The sequence below is a fragment of the Pan troglodytes genome, chromosome 10 (genome assembly GCF_028858775.2).
Source record: "Pan troglodytes isolate AG18354 chromosome 10, NHGRI_mPanTro3-v2.0_pri, whole genome shotgun sequence".
NCBI lineage: Eukaryota > Metazoa > Chordata > Mammalia > Primates > Hominidae > Pan > Pan troglodytes.
In genome coordinates, this window is record NC_072408.2 from 19229360 (window position 1) to 19249871 (window position 20512).

The 20512-nt window shown below is 45.7% G+C and overlaps 1 protein-coding gene across 3 annotated transcripts in view; it reads left to right on the top strand.

Annotated features, from left to right (window-relative positions):
• Window positions 1-19755, top strand: part of BCL2L14 (BCL2 like 14) — a 49837-nt gene extending 30082 nt beyond the window's left edge. For all 3 annotated transcript variants that reach the window (NM_001246544.1, XM_009424784.5, XM_009424785.5), the window contains 4 exon segments: window positions 7256-7429; window positions 10816-10886; window positions 14709-14975; window positions 19010-19755. In NM_001246544.1, coding sequence (NP_001233473.1) covers window positions 7256-7429; window positions 10816-10886; window positions 14709-14975; window positions 19010-19048 — 551 coding nt within the window. In that variant the 3' untranslated portion in view covers window positions 19049-19755.
• Window positions 19756-20512: the final 757 nt, after the last annotated feature.

Below are 20512 nucleotides of genomic sequence, written 5' to 3' on the forward strand. Positions count from 1 at the left end.
CTGTAATCCCAGCACTCCGGGAGGCCAAGGCGGGCGGATCATGAGGTCAGGAGATTGAGACCATCCTGGCTAACATGGTGAAACCCCGTCTCCACTAAAAAATACAAAAAATTAGCCGGGTGTGTTGGCGGGCGCTTGTAGTCCCAGCTACTTGGGAGGCTGAGGCAGGAGAATGGCGTGAACCCAGCAGGTGGAGCTTGCAGTGAACCGAGATGGCATCACTGCACTCCAGCTTGGGCGACAGAGTGAGACTCTGTCAAAAAAAAAAAAAAAAAAGACTAAAAGGAAATGATGGAAGTTAAGGGTGCTGCGACTGGTTTTCTTTCTCCACTGTCTATAAATAAGCTTGTTTCCCAAATTCCTAGTCCTCTGTACCAGACACCAATATAAAAGAAGGAGGCTAGGCGCAGTGGCTCATGCCTGTAATTCCAGCACTTTGGGAGGTCAAGGTGGGCAGATCATAAGGTCAGGAGTTCGAGACTAGCCTGGCCAACATAGTGAAAACCCGTCTCTACTAAAGATACAAAAAATTAGCCAGGCATGGTGGCGCATGCTTGTATTCCCAGCTACTCGGGAGGCTGGGGCAAGAGAATCACTTGAACCTGGGAGGCGGAGGTTGCAGTGAGCCGAGATTGCATCACTGCACTCCAGCCTGAGCTACAGGGTAAGACTCCGTCTCAAAAAAAAAAAAAAAAGAATGAGCCCTAACCAGGGGCTTGCTTGGGCTGCCTGGACCGCTGCTCTTCCTAAGTCAACTCATTCGCTCAGGGCCTCTGTGTTTCCATCTGTACACTGGGTACCCCACTCTCTCCACCTCGTATGGTTGATGGGAAGATCAGAGAGCAAGAGTAAAAGGACTCTTGACAAAGTACAAACCATCCTACAAAAACAACTAAGAAGCATTTAGACAAAATCTTCCCTCAGTTGGACAAAATTAATTGTACTGAATGAAACATTTTCACTAGGCACTGAGGCTCATACCTGTAATCCCAGCACTTTGGGAGGCCAAGGTGGGTGGATCGCTTGAGCTCAGGAGTTCAAGACCAGCCTTAGCAACATGGCAAAACCCTGTCTCTACCAAAAAATACAAAAAAATTAGTCAGACATGGTGGTGCACGCCTGTGGTCCTGGCTACTCAGAAGGCTGAGGTGGGAGGATGGCTTGAGCCTGGGAAGTAGAGGTTGCAGTGAGCCAAGATGATACCACTGCACTCCAGCCTGGGTGACAGAGTGAGAGCCCATCACGTCTATACTCTCAGCACTGTGGGAAACCAAGGCAGGAGGATCACTTAACACCAAGAGTTTGAGATCAGCCTGGCATCATAGCAAGACCCTGTCTCCATTAAAAAATTAAAATAAAAAAATTAGCGAGGCATGGTGGCACATGCCTGTTGTCCCAGCTACTATGGAGGCTGAGGTGGAAGGATCACTTGAGCTCAGGAGGTCAAGGCTGCAGTGAGCCAAGATCACATCACTGCACCCCAGCTCTGGGTAACATAATGAGACTCTGTCTCCAAAAAAAAAAAAAAAAAAGACAGTTGCCCTTCATGCGCACACCTTGGCATAAGCATCTTCTTCCCCTTCAACAAAGCCCAGTGCCCAAAGCCCAGATTTTTTTTTTAAGGTGTTTTAGATGGAGTCTTGCTCTGTCGCCCAGGCTGGAGTGCTGTGGTGTAATCTCGGCTCACTGCAAGCTCCGCCTCCCAGGTTCAAGCAATTCTCCTGCCTCAGCCTCCTGAGCGGCTGGGATTACAGGCGCGCACCACCAGGCCTGGCTAATTTTTGTATTTTTAGTAGAGATAGGGTTTCACCATGTTGGTCAGGCTGGTCTCGAACTCCTGACCTCGTGATCTGCCCACCTTGGGCTCCCGAAGTGCTGGGATTACAAGTGTGAGCCACTGCACCCAGCCGCAAAGCCAGATTTTAAAAGAAAGGCCCCCTCCTGCTGAGTTTCATTGGCCTGGGTAACTTGTCAATAATTAGTCAAGAGGTGGCAGTAATGTCTCAGTTTTTAAATATGACAGTCCTGGCTTGCTTGGAGAATCAGCCCACTCATAGACAGCTTTAGATCATTCACTATGATCAAGGAAACTCCCATTTCCCATTAGAGTTTCAGATGTTTAGAACAGTGGGAGTTATGGTCAGGATCATCTGAGGGAACCTCATGGCACAGACAGGATGAGGAAATGGGAGTCCCACAAAAAGGGCTTACCAAGGAAACATCCAGGAAGTAGCAGAGCCTGGACTCACCAGAAGTCCAGGCCTCTCCCTAGACTTGTTTAATTTTTACAGCAAGGCATCTGCTCTCTGAACTCTGCCCAGCTAAGGCAGGTCTAGAGCAAGAGGGAGCGGCCCCCTGTGGTCCTTCCCTCCACATCTGCCTCCCCACCCTTCAGCTGCCCTCACCCAGCCGTGGCTTCTTCCGCCGGGGGTGGCATCTGGGCTCTGGGGCAAAGAACAGTTTGGAGGCACCTAAATAGGCTTTTCTACTTGGCCTGTACTGTGGACTTTGCCAGCAGACAGAGAAAGCTTTTACAGACCTTAGTCTTCTGGTTTTTCCTGAGATAAATTGCATTCTGTATTTCAGTATTTACTGGAGTGTCATTTGACATTTTTTTTATTTTCTAAAATTTCAAGAGAAGCTTTTATTTCTTTTTTCAGTAGGGAAAGAAAACTTTTATGTGAGATTGAGAATTAAAGATTACATTCAAAAACACTTAGGTGATGTGTTAATGTGCTGAATAGCTGAATAGTACCTATGGCTGAATAATATTCTCCATAAAAAATGAAAAATGATTACCTCCTAAGAAGGCTTTAAACACATATGTACAGCTTATCTTCCCTTATCACCTTTCTCCTCACGCTTGCATTTAGTCAGTTAATTGTGTGTTTTTTACTTGTGTTACTTGTGTTGGTTTTACATTGGGCGTGATCCAAGAGAGCCTCACATTCTATTTCTATTTTGCCACATATAAATCAGGCCTTACAAATTTGGTTTCTCCTGGGTTCTTTTTTGTTTGTTTGTTTGTTGTTTTTGAGACAGAGTCTTGCTCTGTCGCCCAGGCTGGAGTGCAGTGGCCCGATCTCGGCTCACTGCAACCTCTGCCTCCCGGGTTCACACCATTCTCCTGCCTCAGCCTCCCGAGTAGCTGGGACTATGGGCGCCCGCCACCACGCCCGGCTAATTTTTTGTATTTTTAGTAGAGACAGGGTTTCACTGTGTTAGCCAGGATGGTCTCGATCTCCTGGCCTCGTGATCTGTCCGCCTCAGCCTCCCAAAGTGCTGGGATTACCGGCGTGAGCCACCGTGCCTGGCCTCACCTGGGTTATTTTAACTGTAGGTTACTATGTAGCCTTGTACAGCCACTGCTAGGCCTCAGTACCGGGCTTACATGGGAACTGTGACATTATGTCCCAAGACCAAACTCTGTTAGGAAGAGGCCTCAGGATGTAGAGAAATGGACATTAACACTAGTTTTAAAGACTACCAACCCAGGCTCTTTCACTTGTGAATCTTTTGTTTCTCCATAGCTACGATTTGCTCACGTGGAATGTTATAGTTAAGGTGAGGTTCAGCGATATACAGTGGAACACCCAAATACCCATGGCTTAAATAATATACAGGTTTGCTTTTCTCTCCTTTAAAAGAGGACAAAAGTTTGGCGGCTCAGGCATGATATGACAGCTCCACAAGGTTATTAAGAATTTCTGGGAATGGCCAGGCAAGGTGGCTCATGCCTATAATCCCAGCACTTTGGGAGTCTGAGGTGGGCAGATCGCTTGAGCCAAAGAGTTTGAGACCAGCCTAAGCAACATGACAAAACCCTGTCTCTATTTTAAAAAATACAAAAATTAGCCAGGTGCAATGGTGCGCGCCTGCAGTCTCAGCTACTCCAGAGGCTGAAGGAGGAGAATCACTTGAGCCTGGGAGGCGGAGGTTGCAGTGAGCTGAGATCACACCATTGCACTCCAGCTTGGATGACGGGGTGAAAAAAAGATTTCCTGGGAATTCTGTCATCCCTCAGCTCGTGGCTTCCACCTCAAAGTCACCTTATATTCTAAAGGTGGCTGTTGGGGCTTCCCCCATCATGTCTACATCTCAGGCAGGAATAAAAAGGAAGCAAAGGAAGGGCAAAGGGTGCCTTCTTTCTAGGTAATTCAGCTCCCTTTTATTTTATTATTATTTTTTAATCTTTTGTAAAGATGGGGTCTGTGTTACCCAGGCTGGTCTCGAACTCCTGGCCTAAAATGATGGCCTTGCCTTGGCCTCCCAAAATGCTGGGATTACGGGCGTGAGCCACCGCACCCAGCCTTAGCTCCCTTTTCGAGAGCTTTCTTGAAACTGCCCCCAGCTTCTGACATCTCATTGGCCCTTCCCTACTGCAAGGGAGCCCAGGGAATATAGTTTGTTCAGCTGGGTTCATTGCTGCCCCTCACATTTTAGAGGTCTGTTACTAAGGAAGAAGAAGAAAGTGGATACTGAGTGGGAAAGAGCAGTCCATAAGGAAGTCACACCCCAACCCTCTGCCCTTTCTCTTTAAAACAAATGCCTCAGACCACAGGCGAAATGGGACCTTCCAACCCTGTTGGCCTGCTCTTCCTGGCCCCACGATGACCCCCAAAACAGACTCCAAGGAACAGACAGCCTTTCTGTCTTCTCCCCACCCCATCCAGTGTTCCCTCGCCTATCAGACAGGACCAAGTCTGACAAGGATATAATCTTTTCTTTTTCATGTTTTAAAATTAAAATATCCAAGATGGGAATTTTAACTAGAGCTAGTGCATCTGTGGGAACATGTTTGCTTATAGTTTCTCCTGGACATGTCTCACTCCATGTCCACAAACCCATAGAAATCAATACCCTGCTGTAACCCCAGCACTTTGGGAGGCTGAGGCGGGAGGATCACCTGAGGTCAAGAGTTCAAGACCAGCCTGGCCAACATGGCAAAACCCTGTCTCTACTGAAAATATACAAAAATTAGCTGGACGTAGTGGCGGGCGCCTGTAATCCCAGCTACACAGGAGGCTGAGAAAGAGAGAATGGCTTGAACCCAGAAGGTGGAGGTTGCAGCGAGCCGAGATCGTGCCATTGCACTCCAGCCTGGGCAACAGAGCGAGACTCCGTCTCAAAAAAAAAAAAAAAAAAAGTCAATACCCTGTACACAGTTAGCCAGATTGGGTAATTTTGTACCTGTTGGTGATCTTGTGGCTGCCCTGCCTTATGAGGGGAGGAGGGGACAGAGCCTTTGGGACCCTTCATGGACCTTCTTAATGTGCAAGATGGGCACAGGGTGCTTTCTGGTGGTAGAACCGCATGCTGATCACCCTAGATGAGCTGCACAAGGTTGAAAAGGCAGCAGAGGCCTGCTTTCCTTTCTCATCTCCTGAGGACATAGCCAGGGAAGTTTCCCTTGGCTTTGGAAGACAGCCTCTTGCCATTTCTTTCTTTGCCAGGGGCCATGGGTGGCCAGAGTTCCAGCGGAGGCTGGTTGGGCTGCAATAAGGGGATTACAAAGTGGAAAGTCTGTTTCGCTTGGTTCTTAAAAAACGAGGAGGAAAGACATTGATCCTTTTCTTCTTGATCTTTCTTCTCTCCGTCATTCGCTTCTTATCGGTTTTTGAACCCTGTGGACTAACCATGAAAAAGATGGCTTTATGAGTCAGATGTCCACCAGAGGATGGCATCATGGACAGAGCAGTATCTTCTGTGGCCTTTCCGTGAATGGCTGGAGGGCTGAAGGGAGGACACTGAAGCCTTCAGCTTGGAGGAATCCAGGGAGAGGGATCAGGAGCCACCTTGGCAGCTCCATATGATGTCAAAACCTGTTTCTCTTGTGGCTCAGTCCCTCCCAGGCCCCCTACTTGCCTCTCTTACCTACAGTGCTGTACAAAAGCCCAGGAGTGCCCTAGGAGTTTGAGCACACCAACCTTCTGTCCAAAACGCCACTCCATTACTGTCTTCAAGTCCTGTGAATTACCTAATGTTAGTCTTCAAATGTTACATGGTAAAACCCAGCTGCTCCACACGGCATCCAAGACAGCTTATACAAGCTTTTAAAAGTTTAGGATTTAGGTTGGGTGTGGTGGTGGCTCATCCTTGTCATCCTAGCACTTTGGGAAGCTGATGTGGGAGGATTGCTTGCGCTTAGGAGTTCAAGACCAACCTGGGCAACATAGGGAGACCTTATCTCTAGAAAAAGAATTTTAATAAATTAGCCAGGCGTGGTGATGCACACCTGTCATCCCAGCTACTCAGGAGGCTGAGGTGGGACAATCGCTTGAGCCTGAGAGGTCCAAGCTGCAGTGAGCTGTGATCACACCACTGCACTCCAGCCTGGGTGACAGAGTGAGACTCTGTCTGGAAAAAAGTAAATAAACAAATAAAAGGTTAGAAATTAGTGACAAATCAACAGTGAAAATTTTACCACCCAGCAACTCAGCCATGCCATCTGCCCATCCCACCTCCCCTTTTCCCCACTCAGGGGCAAAGGCGACTGGTCTCTTATAGGCTACAACATTCACTGGGCCAATGCCATTTCACCGTCCTATCTCAAAGTGCTTTATTCTACAATTCTGTGTGCAAATACATGACGTAACTCTTTTCTCAGCTTGTAAATTCTTGAAGGTCGTAAGTTGTGCTGACTGCATCCTTGTTTACCTATAAGCATTCATTGAATGTTTTCCAGTAGACATGGAGAGGAGAGAAGAGGCAGAACTGTACCAGCAGCGGGAGTTAGGTGTTCAGTTGATAATGGACTTGGATGATGAATCTCATTGCCCTGAGAGCAGGGATATTTCTTTCTTCAGTGACCAACCCCGAAATGCTTGTCAAACTATCGAATGTCCTCCTATGCATGTAGGGGCTGGCTCTTAGAGGTATAAAGCATGTCGAGAAAAAAGAATAAAAATAAAAGCGTAATGAGCATTCCTTCAAGTAAAGAGCTAAGCACTCCTTTTTGTGTCTCTTCCCTTGCAAAGGGGAAAGGAGACCCTAATTTTGCAAGACTTCAAAAAGAGTGTGCAGAAGGCCAATTGTTTCAAGGTGACAATCATTCCTGCATGCACCCCTCCCACATCCCGGCCTCTGCCAGGCAACTTTCAGTCCTTTCTGAAGAATGACCCTCCCCCAGCACACATACTCCCAGGCAGTTTCCTTCTATTCTGGCCTGGTCTTTTCATTCCAGGCAACTTTGCATACCAATGAGCCAGATGAAGTTCTGGGAAGGGCCTCTCAGCACCATTTTGTCTTGTTTCAGCTGTGGACCCCAAAGTCGTTTCCATTGCCAACCGAGTAGCTGAAATTGTTTATTCCTGGCCACCACCACAAGCGACCCAGGCAGGAGGCTTCAAGTCCAAAGAGATTTTTGTAGCTGAGGGTCTCTCCTTCCAGCTCCAAGGCCACGGGCCTGTAGCTTCAAGTTCTAAGAAAGGTAAGCTTTCCTTCCCTGGGTGGAGTGTTTGCCAGGCAGGGGCGCAGGAGCGTTTGTGTATTTATCCATCCCAGGGCTCGGCAACTTGACAGTCTCCGCTGCCTGGACTGAGGGCTTGACAGCCACAGGCTGTGGGCAATGAGCTCCAGCTTGAGACACCAGCCCAAGGCAAGGGGGCTGCCCCAGCAGGTTGAACAAACATTCCCAGCTCTCTGCTAAGTAAGAAAGGAAAGTCTCCTACAGAGGGAGAGGAGGAAACACAAAGCCCGCATTCAGCCTTGTCTGTGGCGGAAAATGCAATGTTAGATCTGATCATGTTACCAGTGACCCTGGGCCAATTTGCACCAGGTACAGTTGGAGCGTCAAGCCAGGGATTTATATTATAACATTGCTTTAGGGCTTTGTGAAAAAGCAGGGGTTGTCAGGCACCAGCTATGGTGCAAGACATGGAGCAGAACTGAGAAGTAGTGACAAGGCTGGGTCAGTTGTCACCCAAACCATAGCAATAGCTGAGACTGTAGATCCCATCAGGCTGGTGGTAACTCAAGGCACTGAGGGGAGAGTCAAGGGGAGCAAAGCCAAGTGCCACTGGAAGAGAAGCTCTGCCCGGCATTCCCCCACCACAGTTCTTGCTCCTGGCTCCCTCCACAAACTACAGTGGAGGTTGTGATGACGCAGCCTCATTGTCTGGGATAAATATGTGAGGTTCGTTGTCTCATGCCAAGGGAATCGAGGACATGGACACACACAAGAAGTGAGATTAGCGGCAGAGGTTTAATAGGCAAAACAAAGAGAAAGGAGAACAGCTCTCTCTCCTGCGACAGAGAGGGGAACCCAAATGTGACTTCTGGCCTGCGACAGAGTGCACCGGATTTTATAGACAGGTTTGAGGAGGTGGTGTCTGATTTACATAGGATCCAAAGATCAGTTGAACCAGGTGTGACGTTTACATAGCATGGGGGAAGCTGGCCACCCCACCCTCATCTTAATACGCAAGTGGGCTTTCCACTTGCCCAGCGCCATGTTGCCTGCTCCCTAGGGCACACGTGATTGGAAAGAAAAAGGGAAAATGCGGCCTTTGGACATGCCTAGTCCCAGGTGTCCTTTTCCTATTGGCACAGCTGCCAACATTCACTGTGCAAGCTTTTAGCTTGCTTGTCTATGTCTGCAGCTCAATTTTACAGGCTACTCTTTGTTAGAAAAGAAAATGATTTGGGGCTGCTTTTCATTAAAAGGAAAACCTTCCCGAGAACTTCCTTACCCTCACTATCTGCCTAAATCATTTCTTTTTAACTCCTCTAACAGTGAGGCCACGGTGGATCTTGGGTTTGCACCTCCCTAAAGAACAAGGTGAAGGTTCTCCCTCCAAAGGTATCCGGGTCTCCCAACCCCGATGCAGAGCGGTAGCCACACTAAAGGGGCCACAGCTGCCACAGAGGCTCAGGGGACCGTGTGAAGAGCTGGAGGAGAGGAGGAGGCCTCTGAGTCTGCTAAAAAAAACAATGTGACATTTTATTACTATCCCACATGGGCTTGGGAGATGGAATGCCACCCCTAAACCAAGCTAAAGCTAAGATGACCTCATCCTCTGTGCACAGGAGAAATACAGGCAGCTGTGCCAGCAACTTTCCCTAAGAGAGTGTTAACCCAATATATCGAGACAGATCTCACTCAGTGTAGAACTTTTATTTTGGCCGGGAGCGGTGGCTCGTGCCTGTAATCCCAGCACTTTGGGAGGCCAAGGCAGGTGGATTGCCTGAGGTCAGGAGTTCAAGACCAGCCTGGCCAACATGGTGAAACCCCATCTCTACTAAAAATACAAAAAAATTAGCCAGGCATAGTGGCTGGTGCCTATAATCCCAACTACTGGGGAGGCTGAGGCAGGAGAATCACTTCAACTGGGGAGGCTGAGGTTGCAGTGAGCCAAGATTATGCCATTGCACTCCAGCCTGGGTGACAAGACTGAAACTCCATCTCAATTAAAAAAAAAAAAGTAGAAAAAGAAGAAGGTTTATTTTGCCAAGCCTGGGCACGGTGGCTTACGTCTGTAATCCCAGCACTTCGAGAGGCCGAGGCGGACGGATCTCTTGAGGCCAGAAGTTCAAGACCAGCCTGGCCAACATAGTAAAACCCTATCTCTACTAAAAATACAAAAAAATTAGCCGGGTGTGGTGGCACACACCTGTAGTCCCAGCTACTCGGGAGGCTGAGGCAGGAGAATCACTTGAACCTGGGAGGTGGAGGTTGCAGTGAGCCAAGATCGTGCCACTGCACTCCAGCCTGGGTGACAGAGCAAGACTCACATACTCCACTACACCCTGTCCCCCCAACACACACCATACAGCAACTGTGGCCACGTTCCTATCCATCTGCCCTTTTAGCCTTGGCCATAGCGGAATTTATTAATTTTACTTATTTATATCCCACCTTATTGTCCAGACCCAGCATACAAAGAATAAATTTTAGTCAGATAAAATCCATCAATTTGAAAGATATCTTTGTAAAAAGAAAACAAAAACAGGAAAATAAGACGGATTTGGGAATTAGGTTAAATTTCCAAAATGTAGGCCAGCAAGACTATCTACTCTCTTAGATATGGGCCACAAATTTGGCTCTATACTTTCTAGCGACTAACCCAAAGAGTGAAATATAATCAAATATGAGATTTATGGTGTCCATAAGATAAAAGCACCATCTGCTGAGGAAAAATCCAAAAACCAGAAGAATATTCCCCCTAAATATCTTCATAGACAGAATCCTGTGCTGTGAAACTGATGTCTTCAACAAGAAGCTTAAGGTAACTACAGCGATGAATTTCACATTGAGAGCTGGGGGACTGAGCAAAGGAAGAAGGGGAAAGAAGGAAAGGAAGGGGCTGTAGGAGAAATCCCTAGTATGGTTTGTGTCTGGGCAGAAGAGGCGAGGTAAGATTTACTTGATAAGAATTAACATGCTTCTTGCCAGGCACGGTGGCTCATGCCTGTAATTCCAGCACTTTGGGAGGCCGAAGTGGGTGGACCACCTGAGGTCAGGAGTTTGAGACCAGCCTGGCTAACATGGTGAAACCTGGTTTCTACTAAAAATACAAAAAAATTAGCCAGGCATGGTGGCACACGCCTGTAATCCCAGCTACTTGGGAGACTGAGGCATGAGAATCTCTTGAACCTGGGAGGCAGAGGTTGCAGTGAGGCAAGATCGCACCATTGCACTACAGCTCGGGCAACAAGAGCAAAACTCTGTCTAAAAAATAAAAAAATAAAAAAAAAAAGAATTAGCATGCCTCTTCCTCCAGCCCTTACCAAGCCACAAGCATTCATTGTCCCTGGAAAAATGTAAGATTATTTTTTGCTTCTCTTAAAAGAAATAACTGGAATTTTCCCCGACAGATGAAGAAGAACAAATACTAGCCAAAATTGTTGAGCTGCTGAAATATTCAGGAGATCAGTTGGAAAGAAAGGTATGGAACACCTTGAACTGATGCGATTGATTTCTGTGCCCATGCACTAGTACACGAGAATGGAATTGTATTCCAGGTTGCAACCTTATTCCCTCTCTAAGTCCTGGTTTCTACTTAGTCCTAAATTTTATTTCCCTTGGAGTCAAAATTCTTCATGCTGGTAGAATCTCAAAAATGAGTCACTTTGGAAAACATAAGTAAACCTTCTGGAGCCTCCTTGGAATTTTTGGAAACTAAAAAAGAAACTTGTTATTGCAAGAAAAGACACCAGTAAATTAAAATTTGCTGGATGGAATTATTAATCTCATTCCCTATGTAACTGATCCTCATTGAAGTTTAGACTCGCATTTGCTTTGCAGCCTGGATATCTGTGTCCCACAGTTGCTCCAAAGCTGGAATACTTTCTGGAATCTTTTTCCCCTGTAGTTGCTGGACTGTTGCCTGTTTAAGGGCTCTCTTAGCAGTTCAGCCAGGGAGGTGCGCTAGTGTTACTGGGAGAATGTATGGATTTCCTGCCATTTGGAAGTTGAGACCCATCTTTCCAATCAGGAACGGGTGAGAGTTGCCTTCAGGTAAAGAGTTGGTGAGCAAACCTTCAACAGAGTCAGAAGGGCTTCTCTATGCCTCCTGGGCCCATAACCCACAGACGACTGAGTAGTCTCTAGAATCTGTTAATCAGGGGCTGGCTTGCAGACATAGACCCTTGTTTTGCCAGAATCTGTGGGGAGGGAGTCAGACCCTGGGGGTGGGGATGGGAGGTTCTGCAGGAAGACAAACAGCTCCTGTCTATAGCTTTGTCAAAAGTGTGCCCAGAGGCTGGTGACCCAGAGGGCGAAGCACCTGGGAGATGGGACAGAATGAGAAACAGCGAGAAAACCAGGGATATTAGGTTAAAGAAAAGAGAACGGGGTGTGTGAGCTTTGGGGCCACAAGTAGAGGGTGGAGAGGGGTGCAGAGGAAGCAAGAGATGGAACAGGATCATGATGTAAGGGCACCCCTGCATTTCTCCAGAGCTAGTGTCATGGATACACAAATTATGCCTAGTATGGGGTGATTGATTTCTCCTTATGGTAAGAATGAACCTCCATTCCTGGAGAATAGGCACTCCAGGCTGCCCATGAGAGTCAACGGGTGCCTTGTGAGGGAATGATCTTCCTGTCACGGGAAGAACTGCAAGTAGGTGCCAATACCAGTTAGCATTTCAGCACAGAACTCCGAGGGGTCCTTTAGACAGCCTCAAGGGCTCTTTACAACTCGGAGTTTCTGTGGCTCCCACGGCAACCTCCTTCCCAGCTTCCCTAAGCAGGGACTTGTGGTCATTGGTCAGGGAGGTGGGAAAGGCGGAATGGGGGTGCTGGAGGTGGGATGAAGGCCACCGATCTCAGGTTATGAAGAGCGATGGTTTCATTTTCACCCCCACAAATTACCACTTTCAAAAACCTCACTTTGCCTGGTGCTCTCTCTTAAGGAGTTTGGATATTTTACATTGTTTATGGCAAAGCCTTGGTTATTTCCTTTACATGCTTCCCCAGTAGGGAGCTCTGCTAGGGACACATGGTAGGTGTGACCTTGTGCTGGGCGGGTGCCAAGCTCCCACTGCAGAGTGCCGTGTGTGTGGCTGCAGGGGATCTGCAGAGCCGCTGGTCCCAAGAGCACACACAGCCCGAAGGCCCATCCTACACCTCCAGGAGAGGCCAAAGAGCCAGGTGCACCCGAGAGGGACAGGCAGGGGAGGGGTGAGGAGGTGCCAGTGGAAGCCCTGTCTTTGTGGCGTTTGATTCTTTTACTGTTCTGGCACAGTCCCGACTTGGCTGCCTGCTAGGGTTTTGAGCCTGGCCTCTCCTCCATTGGGAAACTGATGAAGAGGAGTCTGTTCCCTGTTATGGAGGAGGCTGGCCATGCCTGCTGCAGAGTCACAACCCAGACGGGGCCTGGACGGTGGGGGTGGGCGTGGTTCAGGGAAAAGACAGGTCTGCCAAAATCTCCCAATCGCATCTGACTCATCCCCCAGATATCCCTTTTAGAAACAATATTTGTTGAAAACCCGCTTGGCTTATCATTCCTCTAGGACAGAACTAGAGGATTTTCAAATAAATATTTTGTCCCTGCTCACTAAGAAATTTCCGTTTTCACATGACAACCAGCATATTAACAGACATTGCAAGAATGCTTTAAATGAAGATGATATATAGCTTTTTGATATGAGCCCTGATTTTTCAAAAGCAGAAGAGGCAGCACTGATTTTGTTTTAAAGGCGTGGTAGTTCAAAGGAGGTAAAGCAGAGAGATACCAGGTTCAAGGGAAGGCCGGGAGGTAAAATCAATAGTGTAGAATAATGGGAAAGAAATCAATGAATTGGAGTTTTTTTAAGTGAACATTGCATGCAAGGGAGTCTTCCCTGACCTCCATGCTCCCGTAGCATCCTGAAAAATGACTTGCATTTCCAAAGCACCTCTTCTATGTCCAGCACTATAAAGTGTTCAACTACCCTATAGTATAGGGCCAAGCACAGTGGCTCACACTTGTAATCCCAGCTCCTGGGGAGGCCGAGGTGGGAGGATCGCTTGAGGCCAGGAGTTTGAGACCAGCCTGGGCAATATAGTAAGCCTTGTCCCTAAAAAACAATAATAATAAAAGTTTCTTAAGAAAATGAAGGCTGGGTACGGGCACAGTGGCCCACACCTGTAATCCCAGCACTTTGGGAGGCCGAGGCAGGTGGATCACCTAAGGTTAGGAGTTCAAGACCAGCCTTACCAACATGATGAAACCCTGTCTCTACTAAAAATACAAAAATTAGCCGGGTGTGGTGGTGTGTGCCTGTAATCCCAGCTACTTGGGAGGCTGAGACAGGAGAATTGCTTGAACCTGGGAGGCGGAGGTTGCAGTGAGCTGAGATCGCACCTCTGCACTCCCGTCTGGGCAAGAGAGTGAGACTCCATCTCAGAAAAAAAAAAAAAAAAGAAAGAAAGAAAGAAAAGAAAAGAAAATGAAGACTGGGTGCAGGGACTCATGCCTGTAATCCCAACACTTTGGGAGGCTGAGGTGGGTGGATCGCTTAAGCCCAGGAGTGGGCAACATGGCGAAACTCCATCTCTACAAAAAAATAGAAAAAAATTAGCCAGGTGTGGTGGCATGCACCTGTAGTCCCATCTACCTGGGAGGCTGAGGCAAGAGAATCACTTGAGCCCAGGAGGCAGAGGTTGCAGTGAGCCGAGACCACACCACTGCACTCCAGCCTGGGCAATGGGAGTGAAACCCTGTCTTAAAAAAAAAAAAAAAAGAAAGAAAACAATTACCCTATAGTATCAATACTATCACCATCCTACTTTAGAGATGACAAACTGAATCTGAGAGGTTAATTTCCCCAAGATTGCATAGCTAAGTAAGAGGTGGACCCAGGGGTTTGAGCCAAGACAGTGATTCCTAAGCTTCAGATCCTGTCCCTTACACTACTTCTAGCAAAGGACATCACATTTTTCTGCAATTCCCACTAGACTGTGAGCCCTTTGAGTGAGGACCCGCATCTCAGTCATCCATACTACCTGCCCATTATAAGTGCTCAGGAAATATTTGTTGAATGTCAAATGAACTGACTGTTCCATTTTATACATGTATTTGTGCTGATGAAATGAATTCACCGAGCAGTACATGCCCATTCTGGTTCTGCAGGACACTGCCTTCATCCCCATTCCCTTGGTTGACACCAGCATCCAGGGTTTTCCACGGGATGGTTTGATGGCCTGCATTTGAGCTAAAGAATGAACTTCTGTCTGCCTCGTGGAGCCAAGCTCCTGTACTGAGTGCTTATTCTTTTGTACACAGCTGAAGAAAGATAAGGCTTTGATGGGCCACTTCCAGGATGGGCTGTCCTACTCTGTTTTCAAGACCATCACAGACCAGGTCCTAATGGGTGTGGACACCAGGGGAGAATCAGAGGTCAATGCTCAGGGTTTTAAGGCTGCCCTTGTAATAGACGTCACGGCCAAGCTCACAGCTATTGACAACCACCCGATGAACAGGGTCCTGGGCTTTGGCACCAAGTACCTGAAAGAGAACTTCTCGCCATGGATCCAGCAGCACGGTGGATGGGTAAGCGTATCCTATTTAAAAACAAATTTTCTCAGAACTCAGAAGAGATGGGATGGATTTTTTTTTTTTTTTTTTAAATGAAGGGAACACATCTATGAAGCAGTTCTCATGAGTTTAGGACACTTGAGTGGCCAGAGATAGATCCCATTGATGGGAACATATTTTTAGTGATTATCTTCATCATCAATAAATATTTACTGAGCTCTCCAAGGGTATGCAGGGTATGTGTGGATGGAGAGGGACTGGTCAGATGGAACAGGAAATGAGGAGATGCTGAGATAAGAAATGTTTAGATAGACGTAATTTCTGTTTTCACAAATTTTGTAGGCAACGGAAGTCTGGCAGGGAGACAAGGGCAGGCAGACAGTTCCTCACACTTGCAGACACTTAGAGGTCACGGAGACTAAGCCTCATGCAGAGACTCAGGGTTCATGACATTTTGTCATTGCTGCTTTGACCCAGCCATTTTGAGGGTGACATTTTGATACCAAATAAAAAGCCAACAGTTAAACTTTCATCTATTTTCAATTACCTGGTATCAGTCAAAACAGACCTCTTTCCCTTTTGCCTCAAACCCTCTCCCATCGCTCATCCCCAGTTCCTCAGGTCTCCTTAAGACTGCCATGTTCAAACAGCTACATAAGGTCCACCGTGTCAAAATGTACTACCCCACAACTTTAACTCTCAACAGGCCTAGGCATTCCTAGGCGGACAGACCTTCACCCCACATTATCCTTAGTTCTCTTTCCACTAGAATGGTCCAGGGGCCAGCAGGAGGATTGAGTCAGCTCTAGGCATGGCTGGAGTGACCGTGGGACCTCCACACAGCCTTGGTCTCTTTGCTGATGGAAGGAAAGTGCAGCTGATCTTGCCCAAGGGTCTGAAGTGCCCACCATGGTCTTCAGTGGCTGCCACGGTCTTCAGTGGCTGCCACGGTCTTCAGTTTCTGTACATTGAGTTCCTTTCTATTTTCCACTTTTGCACCAAGTTTGATAACCCTAAGTGGCTGATCTGAACAACCAAGGCCATTCTTAAGTATTCTAAACTTAAGCTGCCTTAGCTTATTCTAAAAGGAGGACAGGTTCCTCAACATTATTTTAGTTCTACCTATTCTTCTTTCCAGGATTCCTTCACCCCAACAACCCCCTCGAGCCCTCATCTGCCCCAAAGCCTCTCCTGACCCTTCCAGCTCAAAGGCTGCACAGTCTCTAATCTCCAGCACTTTATGTTTGCACCATAATAATATACAAAAGATGATCAAATTCCCAATTGACTATGTTTCAAGCATTCATTTTAAAAATCATTGTTAGTCCTCTTAATATATTTTCTCAGAGAAATTATAATTATCAATTGGGTTCACAGGCTAGCTCTCAAAAATCTATTTAACCCACTAATGTAGCTAAAATACCATAAATATGCTATTAAAAAGCAGTGGTTCTACACCAAAAGCACAAGCAACAAAAGAAAGAATAGATACATTGGATTTTGTTTTGTGCTTCCAAGAACACCACCACCAAGAATGTGAAAAAAAAAAAAAAAACCCACAGAATGGGGAAAAATACTTGCAAATAAAATCTCTAATAAAAGACATATCTAAATACATAATGAACTATTATAATTGAACAATAAAATGTCAAATAACCCAATTTTCAAATGAGCTATGGATTTGAATAGACATTTCTCCAAAGAATATATATAAATGGCTAAAAGCCCATGAAAAGACGCTTGTTTGACATCTTCATTTCAAGAGTAGGAAAATGCAAATCAAAGCAACATTGAGCTCTATCCACTACAGTGGCTAAAATGAAAAAGAAAAGCATTGACGTTGGTGAGGATGTGGAGAAATTGGAACCGTTTATGTTGCTGGTTGGATTGTAAAATGGTGCAGTCCCTTTGGAAAACCACTTGGGAGTTCCCAAAAATGTTAACTATGAAGTTACCAATTCCAGGGGCCGGGCGCAGTGGCTCACGCCTGTAATCCCAGCACTTTGGGAGGCCGAGGCGGGTGGATCACGAGGTCAGGAGATCGAGACCATCCTGGCTAACACGGTGAAACCCCGTCTCTACTAAAAATACAAAAAAATTAGCCGGGCATGGTGGCAGGTGCCTGTAGTCCCAGCTACTCAGGGGGGCTGAGGTAGGAGAATGGTGTAAATCTGGGAGGCGGAGCTTGCAGTGAGCCAAGATCGCGCCACTGCACTCCAGCCTGGGAGACAGAGCGAGACTCTGTCTCAAAAAATAAAAAAAATTAAAAAAAATAAAGTTACCAGTTCCACTCCTGGATATATACCCAAGAAAGTTGAAGACATATTTTCATACAAAAATTTGTACATGAATGTTCATAGCTTCCATTAGCCAAAAAGTGGAAGCAACCCAAATGTCCATCAACTGATGAATGATGAATGGATAAGGAAAATGTAGTATAGCCACACAATGGAATATTATTCCACCATAAAAATAAAGCAAGTATTGATACATGGATGAACCTTAAAAACATTATGCTAAGTGAGAGAAAGTCAGGCAAAAAGGCCATATACTGTATGATTCCACGTATATGAAGTGTCCAGAATAGGCAAATGTATAGATACAGAAAGTAGACTCGTTGCTAGGAGCTGAGGGTGAGAGAATGGGAATAATTGCTAAGGGAGGTGAAGTTTATTTTTGGAGTGATGATAATGTCCTAAAATCAGAGGTGATGTTTGCATAACTCTGTGAATATACTACAAGTGAATATACGAATTCACTGAATTAGTGAATTTTATAGCATAATTATATTTCAATCAATCTTTATAAAACTAGCAGTTCCAATTCTAGTAATCAAAAAGAGGAACTGAAATGAATGCAATTATTTTTTTAATTTGGCTGCTGGTACTGGAGAAAAAAAACAGTTCCAATTAGAAAAAAAAAAGATGAATTATTCAGTAGGAATACTAAAGTGGATTTCCAAAGGCTTTAGAAATTGATGGCACTAGTTCTTTAACATCTGTAGTTTCAATTCAAAATGTATTTCTTATCCAAGTTATCATAAACCTTAATCTTAACTCTTGGCCATAGTTAAGTTTAATTTGGAGCATGTCAGTGGAAATTAGGAGAGGGGAGAAAAAGAATGTGAGAGGGATGACTAATTTTTCCAAAGCGTAGAAAAAAAATAAAGGAGGATGATAATATTTATGAGCTGATAGGAGCTATGGAAGTGTGAAGGACATGTGGATTGGGGCGTGTGCTCAGAGTCCCTTAACGGGAAAAAAAGAAGACAATGGGAAGTAAGCCTCCTGGGACTTCCATTGGCACCAAGTGTCTCGATGGCTCTCTCTGCTGTCCTTGTAGTAGTGTGGGACGAGAGAAATCTAGTCCCATGCACAAGCTTTCCAGAAGCTCAGGGTTCCTATCTCAGTATTCCACATTTCATATGAGTACATCTCATCTTCCCAACTAAACTGCAAATCTGTAAGGGTGAGATCATGTTTTTATGATGGCTCCTTTAATCTCCCATAGCTCCCATTCCTCTGCATAACACCATAGATGTTCAGCCAGTACTTGTAGAACGGTGAATGAATCGATCAAATGAATGAAGAGCAACTCTATCTACAAGGCATGCCAAACAAGCTACCACGAGATTCTGATTTACTCCTTGGCTCTTTGTGCTCTCTGTGGAGCACCATTCACATAGTTACCCTGCAGTCCTGCAACCTCACCCATTCGGTAGCACTTTGAAAGGAGAGAGTTGTAACCTTCATAGTCATTGACCTTTCAGTACCCACTTTAATTACATTTTAAATACACCCTTGAAGCCCTCCCATCTTCAAGAAAAGATCCAGCCTGTTAGCTCTGGGTGTGTAACATAAGACCTTAGCTGATGTTTTCCTTGCAGGCATACCAAGAATGCCAGTCACCTCTCCAAACCCTCCCCCAAACTAACATGGTCTCCTGAGCCTCGGGTCACGCCTGGGATAGAGCAGAGTTAGCAGCCATATGTTTTCACTTCAACAGTAAATCTAACTTGGAATTTTAAGAATCTATTTTTCCCCCTCTAGGAAAAAATACTTGGGATATCACATGAAGAAGTAGACTGAAATATCAGATTTGTCATCAGGAATACTCTTTGTCTACTGTGGTCCTGTGCACGTTGGCCTCAGATGGACTACAGGAGATTACAACGTACAAGGCAGATGGAGCACTGACGTTTTCAAAACCATTATTCCTGTGACTGGAGAGGCATCAGGAGAGGTCTCGTTCGTCTCCAGCTCATAAAATGTAGCAGCATCATCCTTGACAGTGATGTTTTTCAGGCCCTCCATTGAGAACCTGAGGAAATCTGTGAAGATAAGTGGTGATGTTGTTTCAAACGTTCAGAACAGATACCATCATCCTGCCTTTGTTAGCTGCTGTAGGGAAAGTGCATTACAGATGTCTGCTGACCTCACAAGAGTGAAAAGATAAACTGTGCATGTGTTTCCACTTCCGTTTCTAGTACTATTTATTTTTAAACTACACTTGGGGTGGCCTAATACCTAGGAAGATGTTGCTATTCACGTTAGTAAACAGCCTAAAGAAACTCTTAGGTTTACTGCTACATCCATTTGTTTGGAGAGGTAACTGTTGTCTGTGCCTTTTTGAAAAACTTCCATTTGGTACAAAATTTTTACTCCAACACCCCCTCAACCCTTTTCTCAGGGACCACACCTCTTCTTCCCAAGGTCCCTGGGACTTCCTCATTCTTTGTGGTAGTACAATGATTGGTAGCAGGTAAAATAAATACATAGAAAGACTACTGTCAAAAGAGTGTCTTCTGATTAGTAAGTAATAAGTCTTCTGATTGAGTATCAAATGAGTTAATTTACATAAAATGCTTAGAACACTTCTTGGTACTTAATGTTAAGTCTTCACTTATGGTCCCTAATGTGTGCTGCCCTCAGCTAAGCTGCCAATTTCCTCTCCTGTCAACGCAGTCACTGATTGCTTTCCTGAGATTGCGGCTGTTCGGTATAAGGTTTTTTAGAAACATGCTCAATAGTAAGTGTTTAAGACACAAAACAATTTAAAAAATACTATCAAATTATAAGGTCTTATACATTTCTGGATATCTAGTACCCAGCATATGGCCTGATGTAAAATTGGTGCTTAATAAAACTTTGAAGAACAAATAAGTCAGTAAGTCAGACATACTCTCAGGTTCAAGGGAAAATTGGATCTATCTATTACCAAATGCTTCACTAGCCTACCCATCTCAATAAGATGAGTTATTCTCTTTTGTTTTCTTCTCCCACATGAAAGTCATCACTGTTAGGGATAGAGGAGTCTCCATTTTTTTGTTGTTTGTTTGTTTGTTTTGTTTTGTTTTGTTTTGAGACAGACTCTCGCTCTGTCACCCAGGCTGCAGTGCAGTGGCGTGATCTCGGCTCACTGCAACCTCCGCCTCCTGGGTTCAAGCAATTCTCCTGTCTCAGCCTCCCAAGTAGCTGAGATTACAGGCACCCGCCACCACGCCCGGCTAATTTTTTTTTGTATTTTTAGTAGAGACGGGGTTTCACCATGTT